At 35.9% G+C, this 17,077-nt stretch overlaps 1 protein-coding gene across 4 annotated transcripts in view; it reads right to left on the bottom strand.

Annotated features, from left to right (window-relative positions):
* The window catches only part of RAD51B (RAD51 paralog B), a 690,361-nt gene that overhangs the window by 623,752 nt on the left and 49,532 nt on the right, over nt 1-17,077 (bottom strand). For all 4 annotated transcript variants that reach the window (XM_049706908.1, XM_049706909.1, XM_049706910.1 and 1 more), the window contains exons 6-7: nt 13,880-13,999; nt 11,787-11,970 (exon numbers count right to left, since the gene is read on the bottom strand). In XM_049706908.1, coding sequence (XP_049562865.1) covers nt 11,787-11,970; nt 13,880-13,999 — 304 coding nt within the window. The remainder of the gene's footprint in view (nt 1-11,786; nt 11,971-13,879; nt 14,000-17,077) is intronic.

The following is a 17,077-nucleotide window of genomic DNA, read 5'->3' as shown; positions in this document are numbered from 1 at the left end:
TCCCATAAACATTCTTGCACCTATCTATTGATGCCCCTGTGTGTCAGGGGTCTCTAACACCACTTTCTGGCTTGGTGATTCACTGAAAGGACTCACAGGACTCAGAAAAGCTCTTACACTCAGTTATGGTTTAGTACAGCAAAAGGATACAGATTGATATAAGCAAAGAGGAAAAGGAGGATGAACAAAGCCCAGGAGAAACCAGGTACCAGTTTCCAAGTGTCATCCCACAGTGGAGTTGCATGGACGTGTTTAATTGTCCCAGCAATGATGTGTTACAACACATGTGAAGCAAAGTCCACCAGGAAAGCTCACCCAAGTTCTGGTGTCCAGAGTTTTTACTGGGAGTCAGTCACATACCATGCAGGGCCTGCATGACTGACCTTAGCTACCGAGATTCTAGTCCCCAGAGCCAAATCGGTGTTCTCCATAAATCACAGTTTGTATAAACTACCTGATTCAACTGGTATTGTGTGGACCAAGGCATCAGGCATATAAAAACACTCTTATTAAGCAGAATATTCCAAAGGCTCTGAGTTCATTTCCCAGGAGCTGGCAGTCCTGAAGATAAGACTTCCTTGGGAATATGCTGGGTTTGAGCAACCTACCCCAGCTGAGTTAATCCTTTCCTAAACAACCTGTGAATACATTCCTGGGTTATCTCATTCATTTTAACAACATCACAGTATTCCATTGTATGGATGTTCCACCATTAATTTAGCCAATCATCCACTCATTAATCTTAAGTTGTTTCTAGTTTTTTGCTCTAGTCAACAATAAAAACAGGGACTTGGGACTTCCCTGGTGGCACAGTGGTTAAGAATCCACCTGCCAATGCAGGGGACACGGGTTCGAGCCCTGGTCCAGGAAGATCCCACATGCCGCGGAGCAACTAAGCCCGTGAGCCACAACTACTGAGCCTGTGCTCTAGAGCCCATAAGCCACAACTACTGAGCCCACATACCACAACTACTGAAACCCGTGCGCCTAGAGCCCATGCTCCCCAACAAGAGAAGCCACCGCAATGAGAAGCCTGCGCACCGCAAGGAAGAGTAGCCCCCACTCGCCGCAACTAGAGAAAGCCCGCGCACAGCAACGAAGACCCAACACAATCAAAAATAAATAAATTTATTTTTTAAAAAAACCAATAAAAACAAAGTTTTATAAATTATAAAGAGCTACACAAAAGAAAGATATAATTTTTCTAGAATTATTCTCACTAACTAATGAAATAAAATGAAGGTTTAGTCTAGTCTATGAGTTTCAGCCACCTGAATGAATATAGGGTATCTTTAAGGATAATCTGACTTCAAATGTGAATTAGCAAACACAAGGCACTTATGAAAAACAAAAAAAAAATGTAAAAGACGTTTCTTACCTCACAGAATTCCCACAGTGTTTGCTTTCAGTAATTAATATGAAAGTAATCAAAGTAAACCAAAAATTATATGATTTCTGAAAAATCATACAGTAACATTACACAACAATAAAATGTAACTCTAGAGTTTTGATGGCTTAGTTACATATATCTAGAGTGTAGGGTTTCTATTTCACAATTAGAGAAACTTCATTAGGTTTTCACAGAAATGCAAATCCTGAATTTTTACATTTATGACAAGAATAAATGTCAAAATTGGGTTCATACATACCTTTTTCTTCGATCTCACAAGTCATAAACATTCTATTCCAATTTTGTAATTAACAAAACTTTAATTATTTTAAACGCATTGGCCTAGCTTCCTATTTTTTTAAATTTTCAATATTTATTAGTATCTAAGATAAGTCATAATCCTATAAGTTAAACCCACTTTGCATGATGGGACAGCTAAAAGTAAAAGAAAAGAAATTCTGGCCTATATGAAATTTACCATTAAACTGAGAAAAAAAATATTTTTATGCTTTTGTCAAATAATAATAAAAAGTTTAACCTTGTAATATTTGCCTCACTCAAAACAAAAACAAAGTTTCCACTTGCCAAAGATTTTAAACCCTTATGTCCTTAAAATATAATACAATACATTTTAATTAATTTTTCTAAACAGCTTTAAATATTTTATGAGCATTAATATTTCAAAAGAAATCACATTATGCAATAAATTAGAGCAATGCATTTTCTCAAAAAACATACAATCAAGAACACAGATAGAAACAAGAGAAAATCAAGAACATAGATGGCAACAAGAGAAAACCCTGTCAAAACCACACCTCAGTAAAATAATTTGGATTTTAACAACTTTCATTGAAAATAAGACTTTTCCTTCTTAGAATGTTTAAATAGTATATTCAAATTTTTCTTGATATACCAGTTTTCTAAATATTGGTAACTGGTACTAGTTCCCTTACAGCAGAAAACATTTGCACAATATCAAGAAATGAAGGTAAAAGAAGATAGAGGGGAAAGAGACAGGAAACTTCAGTGCTACTCATATACCAACAACTGAAGTTACCTTGTTGAAAATTCTCTGAAACAGTAAAAATTTAGATCTTGGCATTTTGTGCATTTTTTTGGTATTTGTACGGGCCTGTTCAAGATACACTGGAAGCATTTTCAAAGAAGCACCACCATCATTCTGTAGATCTCAGAAAAAAAGAGAATCCTACTGTAGGAAAAAATCTCAGAACTGGCACCCAAAAGATCTTACATTCTATCCATTCATCTGCCCTCTCCTATGCTAAAAATAGGAGAACAAGTAAGGTCACCTCTCGGCCTCATTGTCATCTATAAAATGAAGAGGCTAATCTAAATGATCTTTAAGGTCTTTTTTGGCAAGAAAATCTCATTTTAACCTAATACATAATTAACGATATGTATAATAACTGTTTTGTATGATATTTAGAAATCAATGATAACAAGCAACATAAATAACCATAACCACAATTCATTTTATACAGGTAATATTTAAATTCTTCTCTTATGTTATTTTCATTAATTATAAATCGTTTTAGAGTCTACTGTTTTTTCTAATACTAGCATGGACACACTTTAAAAAGACAAAGGTCTTCTATAATGGAAAAGAATCTGAAAAAGAATATATACATATATGTATATGTATAACTGAATCACTTTGCTGTACACTTGAAACAAACAAAACATTGTCAATTAGCTATACTTCAATTAAAAAAAAAAAAGACAAAGGTTTTTCATCCTACATCTCAATAGCAGAGTGTCCCTTAAACTTCCCCCACAACATTCAGGAAAAAACTTCTACAAGACTAGTACAACTGTGTTTCTCAAACTGTAGTCGGTGAACATATTCAAAGTTTTGTAAATTGTCTCTGAGAATTTTTAAATTTTATATTTCCATTTCAATGATAGCCTCAAAATATTAGTATAGGCATTTTATAATTAAAAACTGCCAACAGATATTAATGTGTATTTTCAATCAAGTGATGCCAAGTGGTACAACTTTAATTGTCAGAGACGAATAAGAAAAAAGTAATAGCAGAATTCAAACGTAAATGCATTCATGCCCAGGTAAGGGCCAAATGACGTTATCCTTCCCAAACAGAAGAAGGTTTTGTAGTAGTTCAAAGTTGAGTCATCACATAAACTACAGTAAATACACACACACATGCACACATATAATTCAAAAGAAGCTATGCTATGTTATTTATATTGCAAGTAATAATTTAATTTAGCAAATGATCATCTGTAACATTAGAATAATTACTTTGAATAGTATTGTTTATTCAATACAACCCACTTTTATGGTTTCATAAGTATGATTTAATATGAAGAGTTATTAGCTAGTTTTATAATTCTATATATGTCTGTAATATAATAAATCTGAAGTCAGAAATGGGGGTTAAGAGCATATCACTTGCATTTAAAAGGGGCCAATGTCTTAAACTAGTTTGAGAAAACACTGCTTTATGAGCAGACTGCTCTCGTTCCCTTCCTCCAAATTCCTTAATCTAATGGTAGCGCCAGCCCTGGGTCCAAGGCTAGGGAGAAAAGAGAAGGGTCCAGATCAGGGGATGGCAAATTGTGGCCCAAGGCCCTCCATCTGGTTTTGTAAACAAGATTTTATTGAACTATAACCACACCCATTAGTTTACAAATTGTTTATGGCTACTTTTATGCTACCATGGCTGAGTTGAGTAGTTACCACAGAGACATTAGGGCCCACAAAGCCTAAAATATTACTATCTGGCTCTTCACAGAAGTTTACTGACCTTTGGCACAGTGAGCTAACAGGGCAGAATGAGTATGGGCTCACTGGCATCTGAAAGTCCTGGGGCAAACAAGTGGGAAACAAAGTATGACTGTTTCTAGAAGGAAATAAGACAAGAAGTTTCTCTGATGTATAAAAGGAAAGTGTTAAATATTAGATATAAGGGTTCCTTACAGTTTTTTTTATTTGTTAAGCTGTATATGAGGCTCTGTGCTAAGTATATTTAATTCAAAAGAACAACCAATTACTACGATAAGGGAAATACTTTTTTTTTTAAGTACTATCCTCTTTTCCAAGGATCTACTGAAAAATGGGCACTATCCCACTGTTTTAAAGTTGGGCATTACTGGACTTCCCTACTAGCACAGTGGTTAAGAATCCGCCTGCCAATGCAGGGGACATGGGTTTGATCCCTGGTCCAGGAAGGTCCCACATGCTGCGGAGCAACTAAGCCTGTGTGCCACAACTACTGAGCTCAAGCTCCACAACTACTGAAGCCCACGTGCTTAGAGCCCGTGCTCTGCAACAAGAGAAGCCACCACAGTGAGAAGCCCACGCACTGCAACAAAGAGTAGCCCCCGTTTGTCGCAACTAGAGAAAGCCCATGTGCAGCAACGTAGACCCAACACAGCCAAAAATTAAATAAATAAATAAATTTATTTTAAAAATAAATAAATAAAAATAAAGTTAGGCATTATTACTCTCACTTTACACATCAGGAAACTGAAAAACAGAAAAGTAATTAAGTTATAGTTATACAGGTAGTAAATGGAGAAGTCTGAATTCTAACCCAGATCTGTTTGGGTTGTTTCTGGTGTTTGGTGATTATGAATTATACTACTAAAAACATTTTCAGATTTTTGTATGATATATATCATTTATTAGGGTAAAAAAAATACCTAGGAGAAAGACTGCTTGGTCATATAGTTAAAGTAGATGTTTAACTTTACAAGAAACTGTCAAAATGTTTTCCAAGGTGGCAATACCATTTAGCATTTCCGTCAGCATGTAGGAGAATTCGAGCTGCTCCGTATCCACGTATCCTTGTCAGCATTTGGTATTGTCAGGGTTTTTGCTTTTGTTTTTTGAACCATTCTAATAGATGTATAGTAGTATTTCATTGTGATTTTACTTTGCATTTCCCTAATGACTAATAATTTTGAGCAATTATTTGCCACCTGTATATCTTCTTTGCTGAAGTGTTTATCCAAATCTTTTGCCCATTTTTTTGCCCATTTTAAAAATTAGATTGTTACTGAGTTTTCATAGCCCTTTAAGTTACCAGTCCTTCAACATGAGTTGCACAAATATTATCTCCCAGTCTGTGGCTTGTTTTTTCATCTTCTTAAGTATCTTCAAAGAATAGAAATGTTAATTTTTTATGTTTTTTTTTAAATAAATTTATTTATTTTTGGCTGCATTGGGCCTTCATTGTTGTGTGTGGGCTTTCTCTAGTTGTGGCGAGCAGGGGCTACTCTTCATTGAGGCGCACGGACTTCTCATTGTGGTGGCTTCTCTTGTTACAGAGCACAGGCTCTAGGCGCGTGGGATTCAGTAGTTGTGGCACGTGGGCTCAGTAGTTATGGTTCACAGGCTCTGGAGCGCAGGCTCAGTAGTTGTGGCTCACGGGCTTAGTTGCTCCGCGGCATGTGGGATCTTCCCAGACCAGGGCTCAAACCCGTGTCCCCTGCATCGGCAGGCAGATTCTTAACCACTGCGCCACCAGGGAAGTCCCTGGTGCATTTTTTTTTTTTTTTTTTGCCGTACGCAGGCCTCTCACTGTTGTGGCTTCTCCCATTGCAGAGCACAGGCTCTGGACGCGCAGGCTCAGCGGCCATGGCTCACGGGCCCAGCTGCTCCGTGGCATGTGGGATCTTCCCGGACCGGGGCACGAACCCGTGTCCCCTGCATCGGCAGGCGGACTCTCAACCATTGCGCCACCAGGAAAGCCCCCTGGTGCATATTTTTAATGTCATTTAAGAAATCTTTGCCTGGCCCAAGGCCACAAATATTTTCTCCCATGTTTTTTTTCCAGAAGTTTTATAGTTTTAGGTTTTATGTTACAGTGTGTCAACCATTTTGAGTTGGGTTTCTATAATAGTACAAGTCAAGATTTGTTTGTTTTTTACATATGGATATCCAATGGTTCTAGCACAATCTGTTGACAAACTATCTCTTTTCCACTGAATTACCTTAGCATCTTTGTTCAAAATTAACTGTAAATCTATGGATTTATTTCTGCACTCTCTATTCTGTTCCATTGATCTGGTGTCAATCCTATCACCAATACAACACTGTCTTAATTACTGTGGCTTTTTAGTAGGTCTTAAAATCAGGGAGTGTGAGTCTTCTAACTATACTTTCCTTTTTATAAATTGTTCTAACTGTTCTCTATCTTTTGCTTTTCTACATAAATTTCACAGTCAGATTGTTGATTTCTACCCAAAAGCCTACTGGGATTTCGATTGGGATTGTGTATTGAATACATAGAGCACTTTGGAGAGGATTAACATCTTGACATTGGTGAGTCTGCAGTCCATGAGCATGGTATGTTTTCATTTCTTTAGGTCTACTTTGAGTTCTCTCATCAATGCTTTATAGTTTTCAGTATAAAAATCTGACATATATTTTGTTTCATTTATCACCAAGATTTCATGGTTTTGGTATTCTTATTAATGGTACAGGTTTTCAATTTCAGTTTCTAATTGTTCACCACTAGCATATAGAGAAACAATTAATTTCTATATATCAATTCTCGTATCCTGTAATCTTGCTAAAATCACTTGTTAAATCTAGTAGCTTTTTGGGTAAAATCTTTGGGATTTTCTACCAAACATATCATATTGTCTATGAATAAAGATAGTCTTATTTCTTCTTTTCTAATTTAAATACAGGTATACTTAAATTCTTTTTCTTGCCATATCACACTGGCTAGAGTCTACAATACACTGTTGATTAGAAATGGCAAGAATGGGTCATCTTTGCCTTATTCCCAATCTTAGGAAGAAAGAATTCAATATATCACCATTAAGTATGATGTTAGCTGTAGTTTTTTAGTAGATGCCCTTTATCAGGTTGAGAAAGTTCCCTTCTACTACTGGTTTGCTCAGAGTTTTCATCATGAATAGCTAATGAATTTTGTCAACTGTTTTTCCTTCCTACATCTACTGAGATGATCCTTTTTTTTAATGTGTTGCTGTAATAAATTTTATATTTTAATGTTGCATTCAAAATCAATGAAACATTCCTGAAATAAGCTGTACTTGGTCATGATGTAGTTATCCTTTTTATTTATTGCTGAATTTAATTTGTTAACATATTTTAAGGATTTGTGTATTTATGTTCATGAAGAACAGCACTCTGTAGTTTTCTTAAAAATTTTCTGGAAGGTTTGTATAGAATTGATACTATTTCTTCCTTAAATGTTTGATAGATTTTACCAGTAAAGACTTTGGACCTAGCATTTTCTTTGTGAGATTTTTAATTACAAATTCAACTCCTTTAACAGCTATAGGACTATCCAGGTTATCTCTTTCTTCCTCAGTAAGCTTTGATAGTTTGTGTATTTCAAAGAATCTGTCCACTTCATCTAAGTTATCAAACTTACTGAAATGAAGTTGCTCATAACATTCCCTTATTATTCATTTAGTATTTGTAGGACCTTCAGTGATATCCCCTCTTTCATTCTTGATACTGCTAATTTGTTTTTCTCTTGGTCAGTCTGGTGACAGTTTTATCAATTTTATTAATCTTTTCAAAGAACTAGCTTTCTATTTCATTGATTCTTTTCTCTATTGTTTCCTATTTTTAATTTCATGGATTCATGCTTTTATCTTTATTTTTTCCTTCCTTCTGCTTATTTTGGGTTTAATTTGTTCTTGTATTTTTTACAAGCTAGATCACTGATTTGAAAACTTTCTTCTTTTCCAGTATAAGCATTTAATTAAATAAACTTCCCTCTAAGCACTGATTTAGCTGCAATCCACAAATTTTGACATGTTGTATTTTCATTTTTATTTACTTCAAAATATTTTCTAAGTTCTCTTGTGATTTATTCTCTGACTCATGGGTTATTTAGAAGTATTTTTGTTTAATTTCCAAATGTCTGTGGATTTTCCAGACATGTTTCTGTTATCAATTTCTAGTTTAGTTCTCTTGGGGTCAAAAAACACAATTTGTATGATTTCAATCTTTTAAATATGTTGAGATTTATTGTATGTCCCCAAATATGGTCTATATTGGTGAATATCTCATGTGTACCAGAAAGGAATATGTATTCTGCAGGCACTTGAATGGATGTTTTGTAAACACCGATTAGATCAAGTTGACTGTTTATGTTATCCAAGTCTTCTGACTTTCTGCCCATTAATTCTATCAATTACTGAGAAAGGATGTTGAAATCTCCACACATGCAGGCATGCTTGCATACAAACACACATATAATCATCTTCCATATCCATGGGTTCCATATCTGTGGATTCAACCAACCATGGATCAAAAATTCTCACTTGGAGAATTTTTTTTTCTAATCTATGATACATTTTAGTTTTTTATTTTTTATTAATTTTTATTGGAGTATAGTTGCTTTACAATGCTGTGTTTCCTTGGAGAATTTTTGATGCAAAACCCTGGACACAAAACCCACGGATAAGGAGGACAACCATTTTATATAAGGGACTTGAACATCTGCAGATTTTGGTATCTGCAGGGGTCCTGGAAGCAAGCCTCTGCAGATACTGAGGGACAACTGTACATACCATACACAAATATATACACAATGTGACAATCGAAATTAAATACAAATTATATTTTAAGCTTTTTCCCCACATTTTAAAAGCACTGAAAGTTCACTGTAGAGAAATATTTAAATTCAATGAAGTACTCAACCCACAGCCAAGTTGGTTTTACTCTTTACTCTCATTTGAATGAAGATATCTAGAGTGTATCAAAATGCCAGGCATCCTGGCCCTGTCCACCATCTCAGATCCACAGCCAAAGAACAGGCTGGAATGCTTAGCTTTCTACCCAATCTTCAGAGGCCATCAGACATTCACTTACCACAGTTTTACTAAACTGAGATAAATCTCTTCTAATTCCTGGTTCTGTGATACTATCTAGATCTCTAAAGCCTTTTCCAAGTTTAAGAATCTTAAGAATTCTTTTTCTTCCTATAAGACACCAGTGTGAACTGAGTCCAGCTCCCATATGATAAGATTCTGCCATCTAAAGTTATATTTTATTACTGTTATAAATAGTAAACAATATTAAAGATAGGATCAAAGTAAAGATAAAAGCAAATGATAAAATTTAAGTTCAGTATAAACATACATAAGATTAAATCAAGTCTAAGAAGAAAAGCAGTATCTAAACTCATATATTCAAAAACATTTACTGAGTGCCTACTATGTGTTAGGCACTATTCCTGGTACTGAGAATAAAGCCATGAACAAAGTAGACAGAATCCCTTTAACCGTACTATGGGGTGGTGAGGTCACACAAACAATAAACGTAAATATATAATGCTAGAGGGTGAAAACTATGATGGAGGAACATAAAGCATAATAAGAGACATGGAGAGGCAGGGAGTGTGGTTAATACTTATATGGTCAGGGAAGCCCTCACTAATAACAGGAGACAATATGGATAATGGATATTCCAGGCTGAGGAACAACAAACACTTCTTGGGGCAGGAATGTTTGTTGGCACGTTTAAGTACCAGGAAGCATAAGGTTTGCTAATTTGAAAGGTATAATGAACCAGAAAACAACACACCTTTTAAGGCATTTACTTCCATATGAAGCCACCTTTTCAAAGTATAGCATAAAAGCTTAAAAGTTTATGATTTTCCATTTAAGTGAGGTAATTAGGCTAGGAAAATTCTGAGATTTCCTAAAGGAAGTATTTTTCAAAAGCCTTCTAAAACCAATACTGATCTGTCAGAAAAACCAATACCATACTGTGTTACATAAGTACATGTTATATTCTGCATTTACCTCTGAACAGAAAAACAAAGGCAAAGACAGAAGGATATGAGGATACTAAGTACCTATTCTTTCAGAGGGCTCTATTAAAAACAAAGAAAAGCAGAGCCCCTTTCTCACTCAGGAAAATAAATAATCACCTCAGAAAAAACTGAAATACATTAGCCTACAATTACAATTTAAAAGCAGACAGGGACTTCCCTGGTGGCCCAGTGGATAAGACTCCGCGCTCCCAATGCAGGAGGCCCAGGTCAGGGCTAGATCCCACATGCGTGCCGCAACTAAGATTTCACATGCCACAACTAAGGAGCCTGCCTGCCACAACTAAGACCTGGCGCAACCAAATAAATAAATATTTTAAATAAATAAAAACAAACAAATATAACTTTTAAAAAGTGAATTTTCATATTTTACACAAGATTAAGTCAGACAACAATATGAATAAAATAAACATATATACTTAACTTTTCCATTCAATCAAGTAACTCTATAAAATATTTTTAAATTTCCTTATTCTCCTTGACCAGGGAAAATATGGATTTGAATTTGTCCTTTTAAGCAACTATAATAAAATTTAAAAGATAAGCATCATCCAAGATAAGCTTTACAGCACTCGATTCACCAGGAATTATACCATATAATCCAAAATATGAATTTAAAAGCCATTAAAACATGTAGAACTTTTTGAATGCCACATTTTCCCCCTCGATTCTTGCTTAGGTTTATCAACCTCAAAGGCTATGTGGTAGTTTCCACTAACAGTACATATTCTCTATGTTACAAAGATCCAAGGTTTTAATTTTCCAAACAAATCTAAAAATTATAAAATCATCACTAAATTTTATCTCAGTTTAAGGAATTTTCCTATCTTCTGTTCAGATGATGCATGGCTAAAATTGAAAAGCCTGACAATGCTAAATGTTGGTGAGACTTCAGAGCAAGCTGCACTTTCCCACACACTGCTAACGGGAATATAACTTAGTACTCATAGCTTACCCAGCACAAACCCTTGAAATACACCTCATCTTCAGATTTCCTGATCACAATTCCCACTACTGAAAGTCACACCAAGAGTAATTTTTCAAGTTTTCCTTACTTACGCTTTCATGACTATCACTCCAAACACCCTAAAAAATCAACCTCTGGCTTTTGAAGCAAACCAAATCCTATGGTGTACAAAACAGCACTGAACACAATAACAATATCTAAACCTTAAATACTTATAAAACTGACAACTTCTGCCATAAAAAAAAAAGCTGTATAGAAACAGACACAGGCAATTTCATGAAGTTTTAATACTTATTATTTATCTCAGTGTGATAAAAGTAATATAAAAACATGCACAAAGACTAAACAATGAGAGGGAAGAAAAGTACTGACTATAGGAAATTTGGAAAACAATATTTAAATCTTCTTAGGCTCAAATTGTGAAAAGGACGAAATAATCTCAAGAGATGAACAAATTTTAGAAGATGGTGGTATTTGCTATAGCAATTAGACTGTGCTACCATTAAAAAGTCATGTTTTAATTTCCTTTTAATTATATTATTTGATGTTATAAGTTAGTGAAAATATAAAAGAAAGGGAAAAAAGAAAGAAAGAGGAAAAAAAGAGAAAAAGAAAAACTTACTGGGATTGAAAATTCCTCAGCCAAATACTTCAAAGAGGCTGCTTCTCTCGCCAAGAACTTGTTCCTTTCTCTCATGTTGCCCTGAAGTTGTGTATCAAACTCCTTTCTTACCACAGAAGCAACAGAGTCGATAATCACAAGTTTAACTCCTTTTGAAATAATTTCTTCTTCCAAGGATTCAATCCTGTAAAAGCAGAATTTATAAAATAGTGGATAAATTTAAGGTATAATTTTAAAAAATAGGGCATGGAAAGGTTAACTACCTTTAAAACAACAAATTATTCTTCCCTAAGTTGCAGTAATTATTGCAGATATTCAATAAACATACATTATTTTCAGCTCTTCTATATATATTGCACACTTTGGGAAATAGGCCAAAATGTTTTCATTTAGCTTCACTCCTTGGTTTCCTTTTCTTTTTAATCAAACATTTATCTAATCTACCTCAAATGTGAAACGTGTCGATATTTATTTCTCTTCTGACAATTTGTATCAGCTCAAATGTAGATTTTACTGCTTATCCACTTTTTTTTAAATTAATTAATTTATTTATTTTGGCTGTGTTGGGTCTTCGTTTCTGTGCGAGGGCTTTCTCTAGTTGCGGCAAGCGGGGGCCACTCTTCATTGTGGTGCGTGGGCCTCTCACTGTCGCGGCCTCTCTTGTTGCGGAGCACAGGCTCCAGACACGCAGGCTCAGTAGTTGTGGCTCACGGGCCCAGTTGCTCTGCGGCATGTGGGATCTTCCCAGACCAGGGCTCGAACCCGTGTTCCCTGCATTGGCAGGCAGATTCTCAACCACTGCACCACCAGGGAAGCCCCCTTGGTTTTCTTATGATACTGCTAAAGCTCCAGTTTAGAGCAAAACTGCTTGCCGTAGCCCGGCTCCAAAATGGTCCCTATTTACTCGCACCTCCTGGTATTCACATCCTTGTGGAGTCCCCTCCCACATTGTACCAGGGTTGTCCTGTGGACCAATAGCATATGACAAAATGACAGTACACCATTTCTGAGAGTAGGTTGTGAAGGACTACAGCATCCATCTTGGGCTCCTTCTTACTTGCCCACTCTCTCTCAGAGCACTGGCTCTGGCAGAGGCAAGATACCATTGTGGACCAAAAATGTCACCTGCCACATCAGTAAACAAAGGATGTTGAGGCCATCAAGCCATCAGCCACTGCAGCTGCCCTGACTGTGCACCTTGAGGGAATTCAGAATAGAGAAAAGCAAGATACTGGCCCTAGACAGTTAAGGTGCATATCAAAGGAATGATTTCAATAGCCCAGACTCTTGCATCTTCCCATACATACAAAAGTGCTAAATTCATTAACTCAAAATGTTTGTTTTTTCTTTAATTAACAGTAATTTTTTGACGTTTCCACTACCTTGTTTTTGTTGCAAAAACTCCTATATCCTGGCTTCTCCCTTACCTCTTTGGAGCAGTCCCTCAGAGCTATCTGAGAGGCTGCCTCCTAGGCTTAAGTCCTCAGTATGTCTGCTGAATAAAACATAATTCTCAACTTTTAGGTTGTGTGCTTTTTTTTTTTTTCAGTCAACAACATGTTGTAAGCAGCCCCATGGAGAGACCCACACAGTGAGAACTAGAGGCCTCTCCAGGAAGGAAGGGAGGCCTTCCAGCAACTACATGAATGATCCTGGAATTCTCTAAGATTCTCCAGCCTCAGGTGACCCTTGAGATGACTACAACCCTGGCCAACAGCTTAACTGCAAGCTCTTGAGCAACCCTGAGCCTGAAATACTCAGCTAAGCCATTCCCAGATACCTAACCCTCAAAAACTATGTGAGATAACAGATGTTTACTGCTTTAAGCTGCTAAACTTTGGGGTAATTTGTTAATGGAACAGTAGATAACACACCACTTAATTAGTTAAATCTAAAACATTTTATTCATTTAAAATATTTTTCATTTTTAAAGAAATACTTCAACCAATAGTAGTAAGTGAAGAACACTGAAATAATTATTTCTCATAATCCTAATCTGTAGGGACTTTTTTTTACTCAGAAGCTGAAAACATGAAAAACAAAAAATAAATCTTCAAAGTATTACTAAAATACCAAAATCTAAGACAGCATACCTTTGTAGAACTTCATCACAGCTGAGTTCCCGATAAAGATGAACTTTACTGCTTGTCAAAAGTAATTTTTCTTCAGTGTTAAAATATCTGGGAAAACGAGATTCTGCTATCTCAACCAGTCTGTGGAGGAAAAAATAGCACAAGCAAAAACAGTCAATATTTTTTTGCCATTTGCAGCAACATGAATGGAGGGCATTATGCTAAGTGAAATGAGTCAGACAGAGAAAGATGAATACTGTATGATATCACCTATATGTGGAATCTAAAAAAATACAACAAACTAGTGAATATAACAAAAAAAGAGGCAGACTCATAGATACAGAGAACAAACTAGTGGTTACCAGTGGGGAGGGGAGGGGAGGGGCAATATAGGGTTGGGAGTGTGGGAGGTTCAAACTACTGGGTTTAAGATAGGCTCGAGGGTATATTGTACAACATGGGGAATGTAGCCAATATTTTGTAATAACTAAATGGAAAGTAACCTTTAAAAATTGTACCAAAAAATTAAAATAAATAAATAAATAAAAATAGTCAATATTTAAGGCCACATAAATTTTACTTAGGAAACTCATAAGCCATAAGTAACACTGGAAAAAAAGCCTTATCAATAGAACAGGTATTAAAAAAAAAAGAGCAGGTATAAGCAAAATGGCTTCATATACAATTATGGAAGGTAAGCCCTTGTTTGTAAGCACTAAAAGAGATTACCAGTCAGAGCACACGCCTAGCAAGGGCTCTTAATCTCATCTAATGCTGAGCAAGCAATATCTCTGAGGTTCAACATAAAAATATGTTTTTTTATAAATGAAAATTTGACTAGCACCATATGTTTAGTAAATAAGAAAAATGCTTTCATTTGCAGAAATGAAATATATTTGAATATAGAATATTATCATTCTAATAATCAGATATCAGTAAATCTCCATGTCTCAGACCAGAAAAATATGTTTTCTCAATTAAAACTTAAATACATACAAAATAAGTGCTATCCAATAGTTCTTTGGTAAACAGGAAACTATTTTCTAAACAAATGGATGTGTCCAATATTTCCTTAGTAAACAAAAAATTATTTTCTAAACACTGAATTCCGACCTCAAAGCTAGATCTAATGCATGGGGTAGGCCGAGTATTAGAGAGTGACAAGTTGAAACAGATGCAACTATAATCGTTATTAGAAATTTCAAATATTTCAGGCTAAAAATACAAAATGTAAATCTTTGAGTGTAATTGTCTCCTATTTAAAATGATACCTTATCAGCCCCATACTTAGCCATCCAAGGGTGACTGGGAGGAAGGACTATATATACTAAAACCATCCTATATTTTATGTTCCATTTAACAACACAAAAGTATAAAAGAATAGTGTTTTCATTTCTAAATAGTTAATGAGCTCCAAGAAGAAGCTGAGAATGTTAAAGAGATAAAATAAGTTCCTCACATATGCCATACTCAGAAATGAAAGAGAAACTAAAACAGGAAAGAAAAAAAATAAAACTAGTTAATAACATTCCTTAAAAAGTATATTTTGGGGGCTTCCCTGGTGGCGCAGTGTTTGAGAGTCCGCCTGCCGATGCAGGGGACACGGGTTCGTGCTCCGGTCCGGGAAGATCCCACATGCCGTGGAGCAGCTGGGCCAGTGAGCCATGGCCGCTGAGCCTGCGCGTCCAGAGCCTGTGCCCCGCAACGGGAGAGGCCACAACAGTGAGAGGCCCGCGTACCGCAAACAAACAAACAAACAAAAAAGTATATTTTGAACAATGAAAAGATAAGGCATCATTGGTTTGAAAAAGAAGAGGAAAAATTACTTTAGGAGTAAGGAATAGTACCGAAAGTTGTGTAAAAAGTTGAGTACAGAATGGATCAAATGACCATTCAGGAAAAGTACTTGAGAGAGGGAGGCACAGGGACTAGAAAAAAAGGAGGCAATGAGGTAAGTGATGAAAGCAAGAAGAAATGAGACGACACTGGCAAAGCAGAACAGGCAAATTTTGAGAGTCTGGGGAAAATGTGTAAATTTCTTGATTAGGGCAACTATTTGCTGAGTTTAGTGCTAGTCAGAGAAGTCAGATAAAAAGCTCTGACACTTGGAACCTGCTGATTTTTAATAGGATAGGGATGGTGACACCTGCCAGAAACATGGAAGTTTTTCAAAATTTGGATACCCAGTCGATTAGGAACCAGACTGAGAGTACCTAAGTCATTGGCAACAACAACTGAACAGCTGACAGACAATAATAATTTTCTGAATCTAACACTAGGCTGGATTTCAACCAGCAAGCAGCTTGATAGTCAAAGGCTCTGGAAACTATTTCTGCTCTCTCATTCCATTAAAGGCACCTCAGAAGGAGGGTGGGCAATGTGTGGACCTGAACTAACCTTATCCACAGTTATCATGCTGAATACCTGTATCAAATGGATATTTACACACGAATATGCTGTCATTTTCTATAAGTTTCTCCAAATGTTTTTCATTTTAGAAAAAGTATCTAAAAATATATAAATCAAAAACCAAATACAAATGTAGTATTCTATATGCCTCACATTAATCGTAGAATTTCTTATGACAATCTTCACCACAAAGATCTTTTTTGGTTACAGCCACCAAAAGAAAAGATCTTGTTTTCCTCCCAGACATTAATTACATAAAATTTGAAAGCAGTGCCATCTAGTGGACATCTTTTTTATTAAAAGTACTCTTTTCAAAAGATGCATTTAAGATTCATTCATTCAATATTTGAGGACCTAATATGCGAGGCACCATTCTAGGAGCTAAGGATACAGCTATGAACAACAACAAGAAAACAAAACAAAAAAATCCTTCCCTCATGGAACTTACATGCTACTGAGAAAGACAAACAAATAAATATATATTAACATGTCAGATAATATGTGCTTTAAAGAAAAGTGAATCAGGTTAAGGGAACAGATTGTGACAGACAGAAGTAAGAGCTATTTCATGGAGGGGAGTCTGGGAAAGCCTCTTTAACACGGTGACATTTGAGCAAAGGTTTAAGGGAGATGAGAAAGTGAACCATGTGGCTATCCAGTGAAACAGCACACAGGAAAAGAGAATTACAGCAAGTGCAAAAGTCCATATGTGGGAAGATGCCTGGGGTGTTGCAGGAGTAACAAGGAGGCTTGTAGTAGCTGGGACACAGGAACCAAGAGGTGGGATAAAAGGAAATAAGGTGAGAGAGC

This window comes from Orcinus orca, chromosome 2 (assembly GCF_937001465.1).
Source record: "Orcinus orca chromosome 2, mOrcOrc1.1, whole genome shotgun sequence".
NCBI lineage: Eukaryota > Metazoa > Chordata > Mammalia > Artiodactyla > Delphinidae > Orcinus > Orcinus orca.
Note: the sequence above shows the minus strand (reverse complement) of the source record. Positions and strands in the feature narration are given on the sequence as shown.